The sequence below is a fragment of the Chlorocebus sabaeus genome, chromosome X (genome assembly GCF_047675955.1).
Source record: "Chlorocebus sabaeus isolate Y175 chromosome X, mChlSab1.0.hap1, whole genome shotgun sequence".
NCBI lineage: Eukaryota > Metazoa > Chordata > Mammalia > Primates > Cercopithecidae > Chlorocebus > Chlorocebus sabaeus.
The window spans coordinates 6,519,236-6,525,312 of record NC_132933.1 but is presented as its reverse complement, the minus strand read 5'-3'; the positions used below and the strand labels follow the sequence as shown (position 1 = coordinate 6,525,312).

Genomic DNA, 6,077 nt, shown 5'->3' with positions numbered 1-6,077 from the left:
TGAAGTCTCAGAGGACTGAATAGGTTCATGGGCCAGGCCCAGGTTCCTGCTACACCACACAGCTTTGGACACTGCTACTTGCATCCAGGCTGCTCTAGCCCCAGCCGTAGCTCAAATGGACCCAGGTACAGCTCAGGCTGCCACTTTGGAGAATGCAAACCATAGGCCTTTGTGGTTTCCACATGGTGTTAATCCTGTGGGTACACAGAGGGCTAGAGTGAATGAAGCTTGGGAACCTCTGCCTAGATTTCAGGAAATGTATGAGAAAGCCTGGGTACCCATGCAGAAGTCTGCTGCAGTAGTGGAGCCCCAGAGAGAACCTCTACTAGGGGAGTGTAAAGGGAAAATGTGAGGTTGAAACATCCACACAGAGTCCTCAATGGGGCCCTGCCTTGTGGAGCTGTGGGAAGGGTGCCACTGCTCTTTAGATCCGAGAATAGTAGGTCTACTGGGAGCCTGCACCCTCAACATGGAAAAGCTAGTCAGTCAACTCCAAGCCTTGAAAGCTGCCTCAGGGACTGAACCCTACAAAGCCATGGGGCAGAGCTGCCCAAGTCCTTGGGAGCCCACTCTTTGCACCAGTGTGCCCTATATGTGGGACATGGAATCAAAGACAATTATTTTGAAACATTAAGGTTTAATGACTGCCCTGCTGAGTTTTGAACTTGCATAGGGCCTGCAGCCTCTTTCTTTTGGCTTAATTCTCCATTTTGGAACAGGAATGCTTACCCGATGCTTGTACCCCCATTGTATCTTGGAAGTAAATAGCTTGTTTTTGATTTTACAAGCTCATAGGTGGAAGGGACTTGCCTTGTCTCAGAAGAGATTTTGGACTTTGGGTTTTTGAGTTAATGCTGGAATGAGTTAAGACATTGAGGGGACTATTTCTAAATAGATAAGTATACTTTAAAATGTGAGAATGACATGAGATTTATGAGGAGCCAGGGGTGAAACAATATAGTCTAGATATTCTACCCACCCAAACCTCAAGTTGAAATATAATTCCCAATGTTGGAGGTGGTGCCTGGTGGGAGGTGTTTGGATCATGGAAGCAGATCCCTCATGAATGGCTTGGGCTATCCCCTTGCTGATAAATGAGCTCTCATTCTGAATTCACACAAGATCTGGTCTGTGGCCTCACATGTGGCATTAAAAGTGTGTGGAGGCCAGCACGGTGGCTCACACCTGTAATCCCAGCACTTTGGGAGGCAGAGGCAGGAGGATCACCTGAGGTTAGGAGTTTGAGACCAGCCTGGCCAATGTGGTGAAACCCCATCTCTACTAAAAATGCAAAAATTAGCTGGGCATGGTGGTGGGTGTCTGTAATCCTGGCTATTCAGGAGGCTGAGGTAGGAGAATTGCTTGAACCCAGGAGACAGAGATTACAGTGAGCCAAGATCACACCACTGCATTCCACCCTGGGCAACAGGGCAAGACTCCATGTCAAAAAAAAAAACAAAAACAAAAGTATGTGGCGTGTGTTCCTCTCCCTACTCTCTCTCTCTCTCGTTCCTGCTTTCACCATATGTCTTCCTTGCCCCCCCGCTTCACCTTCTGCCATGATTTTAAGATTCCTGAGGCCTTCCTAAAAGCCAAGCAGATGCCAGCACCAAGCTTTCTGTAAAGTTTGCAGAACTGTGAGCCAACTAAAGCCCTTTTTCTTTATAAATTATCCAGTCTCAGTTATTTTTATAGCATTTCAAGAATGGCCTAACACAAATGATATAATGTGGCAATTCTTGAAATCAAATTTTCCCTATTTCCTTGGGGGTTTTTGGTGTTGCTTAATGTTTGTTTGCTTGTTTAGTGACTTTTCTGAACTATTTCTGCAGTCAGTAGCTTTTCTTGTATGTAGCCACCACCAAAGTATCTATTCTTTTAGTTTAACAGTCGGCTAGTGATTGGACAGATATTTTCTTAACCATAGTAAGATACTGCTGCATCCCAAATTTTCTTAGCAAAAAATATGGCATATTCCATATTGGGGCTGTGGCATTTAAACACCATTATTTTAGTGTTTGGAAGTTTTGTCAAATGTTATTCGGGTTAGTTTGGGTCTTTTCTTAGAGCATTTAATTCCTTGTTACATAGTCTGAGGGAAAGCAAACACCACTGTGAAATAGGTGGCCTGGAGATGGTTTCTTTGTCCACCTTTTTTAGGAAATGATACTGTCACCCAACACACATTACACTTCTCCCCATTTGTGTTCTGGCAGCCTAAACCCTAATGTCATCCCCATGCGCAGACACACAAACAGAAACACCAAGCCCATTTCTTTTCTTGCCTATGGGTTATAATGTTAAGAATGGAAATTTTTCTTCAGTGCTCAATGCTCACCTAGTCCTTATCCCCAACTTTTGCCTCATGGTAGACCTGCAAATATGTCTACCTGTCAGTATATAAACCTACGGGCAGGTCAACCCCCTGCAGTTCTCCAGGACTTCACTTTGCTTCTGTCTCACAAACTTGCCTCTTCCCTTCCTTCCCTCTTTTCCCGCAATCAGATAACTTAGAGATACATACACATGTTCTGAAATAAAGGGTTTTTCATAACATTTTGATTTTGTTTTAATTACCACCATCGCTGTTTCATTATGCTGTTGTATCTTGTAGGAGTGTCATTTTTTTGCAGCATCTTGGGCCTGACCTGAGTGCTTTGGCTCCTACTCAATCTTTGCTAGTGGCCGAAACTTCTTGGCTCTTTTCACTCTTTTTACCTTTTGTGGAATTTCTGTACTAGTACTAGACGATTTTTTTCTTGAACTCCCATGAAGCAGTCGTTTTATCGTCCTCTGTATCTTCTTCACCTGAAAGAGCAACAGAGTGATCACAGAAGGACATTGTGTTGGAGGAAGTAGATAGGCACTGAATGAGAAGAGGAGCTTTGTAAAAAGGGACATGGGCTAATGAGGCAGTTTGTGCCAGGCAGGTAAAGTGTAGGAGTCATAGGGGAGGGTGGATCAAGGGAAAAGAGCCTAAGTGAGGTGGTCTCACCTTGCCCCCATTTCTGGCCCTGGGTTGACAGGATTTCTTCGTCTTGTTCTTCCCTTTTGTGCTTGAGATTAATTGTTTTGTGCTTGGGTTTGATTGTTCCACAACTTTGCTAGATTCCTTCAATTTTCTAGTAACTTTAGCCATGTTGAAACCCCACAGTAGTCTTCTCTACCAGCATATAAAATGCTCATCCTCAGAACAATGAGGAGCCACACCCTTTAGCTTTATTTGTTCATCTAGGCACTTCCCCTGGCCAGGAGGGGTTAAAGGAGCTGTAGACATCACAAAGCACTCTTGGCTTCTGCCTAATGGTGAGGATGCTGGGGAAATCCATGTGCTCTGGTTGGAGACAGTGGGCATTTCCTTAACATCCCCACTAAAAATCCTTCCCAAAATGATCTGTAACCCTTTCTCATCATCTGTACAGATGGCAAGAAAAAAGTGATGCCTCCAAGTCTTTCTCCATAGCCACTTCCATTCCATTTTTATTTTGTTCTCTCCCATCCTTTATCATGACCTAATATTTTGGATATCTTACCTAAAATCTCTCCAAGAAAATGTGATTATATTTAAGTTTTTGTGTAGATATAAATCACCTTATTCCCCTTCAAAAGATTTATCTTATGCACCTTGAAGACAATTTTATTCTTGGCTATTACACAAAACTTCCCATCTCACCTTGTTTTTCCAATGTATGTATAGACCTCTTCAATTTTTCTATTGTTTCAGATTGACATAGCAGCTCCTATCAGTCATGAAAATATTATGATACTGGCATAAAGACAGACATACAGACTAATAGAATAGAAGTAAGAGGCCAGAAATAAACCCATTTATCTATGAAAAATTGATTTCTAACAAGGGTTCAAAGACAAATCAATGGAGAAAGAATAGTTATTTCAACAAATGATATTGTGGGAACTGGATATTCACATGCAAAATAGTGAATTCGGACCCCTAATTCACATCATATACACAAATTAATTTAAACTGGATCAAAGAGCTAAATATAAGACCTAAAACTATAAAATTATTTGAAGAAAACATAGGCAAAATTCTTCATGACCCTTCATTCAGCAATAGTGTCTTAGAGTATAACACCAAAGGCACAAGTAACAAAAGAAAAATTTGATAAGTTGACATCATCAAAATCAAAACCTTGTGATTCAACAGATAAAATCAAGAAAGTGATAGACGATGCATAGAACGAGAAAAAAATTTTTGCAGATCATACATCAGCAAGTGAAATTCATGTAGAATACATAATATAAAGAACTCTTACATCTCAATAATAATAATGTTATCCAACTTAAAAAGTGTACAAGAGGTATGAAAAACATATCTCAAATGGCCAATAAGCAGACATCAATATAGTCAGCATCAGTAGCCATCATGAAAATGCAAATCAAAACCACAATGAGATACTGCTTCACATGCACTAGGATAGTAATAAGAAAAAATGACAATAAGATTTGGTAAAGTTGTGAAAAACATTAGCCCTCATATCTTGTTTGTGGGAACATAAAGTGGTATAGAAGTTTTAAAATATAGTCAGCCAGTTACCCAAAAAAAGCTAAACATAGAATTATCATATGATCCTGAATTCCCACTCCTAGGTTAGTACCAAGAAAAATGAAAATTATATTCTGACAAAAACTTGTACATGAATGATCATAGCAGCATTATTCATAATGGCCAAAAGGTGGAAACAACCCAAATGCCCATCAATTTGAAAAATGGATAAATAAAATGTGGTATAGGAATATAACAGAATATTGTTTGGTCATAGAAAAAATGAAATACAGGTATATGCTACAACATACATAAATGTGAAAATATTATGCTAAGTGAAAGAAGCCAGTCACAAAGGATTATATATTGTATGGTTCTATATGAAATATTCACAATAAGCAAATTTATAGACAGAAAAGAGATTAGTAGTGCCTTAAGGTGAACAAGGAATGAGGAAATTTAGAAGTGACAACTAAGGGATGAAGTGGTGTTGTTAGGAATTATGAAATTATTCTAAAATTGATTGATTGAGGTGATGGTTGCATAACTCTGTGCATATATTAAAAGCCATTGAATTGTCCACTTTAAATAACTGAATTATATAAAATGTAAATTATATTTTAACAAAGCTGTTAAAATTAATATGAATTTTCCTCACGAAAATAATTCAATAGGTTTCAGGCTGGATGTGGTGGCTCATGCCTGTAATCCCAGCACTTTGGGAGGTCGAGGTGGGCAGATCACTTGAGGTCAGGAGTTCAAGTCCTGCTTGGCCAATATGATGAAACCCCATCTCTGCTAAAAATACAAAAATTAGCCAGGTGTGGTGGCACGTTTCTGTAGTCCCAGCTACTCAGGAGGCTGAGGCAGGAGAATTGCTTGAAACCGGGAGGTGGAGGTTGCAGTGAGCTGAAATTGCACCACTGCACTCCACTCTGGGCAACAGAGCAAGACACTATCTCAAAAAACAAACAAACAAACAGAAAGTAATTCAATAGGGTTTGAATCTTGGCTCTTCCACTTACAAGCTGTGTGACCTTGGGCAAATTATTTTCCTTTTCTGACATTCAGTTTCCTTATCTGTAAAAGGGAGTTAATAACACTTACCTTATAAGGTTATTGTAAGGGTTAAATTAAATAGTGATTTTCAAACATGAAAATATGAAGACCCTAAAAATAAAGCTGTGGACTCTTGAGAACATGTCTTTTGGACTCAAGTTTGAAAAACACTGCCATTTTAGTTCATCACAATCACAAATACCAGTGGTAAAGCAGACGCTGAAGTCATCTGTCACAATTCATTTATGAAGTGGTGCCCCAAATAATCCAGAATCCATGTATGCATTAACATATAAATAGAACATTTTATACTTACCATAGAGAACTCACCGACCCTAACATCCCCCTTAAGAATATATGCATAACAATTGAAATTTTTATATACTGCTGGAAGAGGGAGTGTAATGTGTTAGAATTACTTTGGACAACTGGTTGAGTCAGTATCTACTAAAGTTAAAAATATTCGTGCATTGTTATCAAATAATTTCACTCCTAGGGGAAAGACATGTAC

The 6,077-nt window shown here is 39.5% G+C and overlaps 1 protein-coding gene across 1 annotated transcript; it reads right to left on the bottom strand.

Moving 5' to 3' along the window:
* Positions 1-2,537: 2,537 nt before the first annotated feature.
* Positions 2,538-3,168, bottom strand: LOC140710728 (uncharacterized). The gene is made up of 2 exons (XM_073013139.1): positions 2,996-3,168; positions 2,538-2,808 (listed from the first exon to the last, which is right to left on the bottom strand). The coding sequence occupies exons 1-2, from the start codon at positions 3,137-3,139 to the stop codon at positions 2,665-2,667; spliced, it is 288 nt and encodes a 95-aa protein (XP_072869240.1). The 5' UTR covers positions 3,140-3,168; the 3' UTR covers positions 2,538-2,664.
* Between the last annotated feature and the right edge of the window lie 2,909 nt (positions 3,169-6,077).

Bases quoted from the DNA above. Each gene is read 5' to 3' on its own strand.
- LOC140710728 (XM_073013139.1), bottom strand. From the start codon at position 3,139: ATGGCTAAAGTTACTAGAAAATTGAAGGAATCTAGCAAAGTTGTGGAA. The intron at 2,809-2,995 runs GTGAGACCACCT...TTGCTCTTTCAG, and splicing joins GGGCCAGAAATGGGGGCAAG to GTGAAGAAGATACAGAGGAC.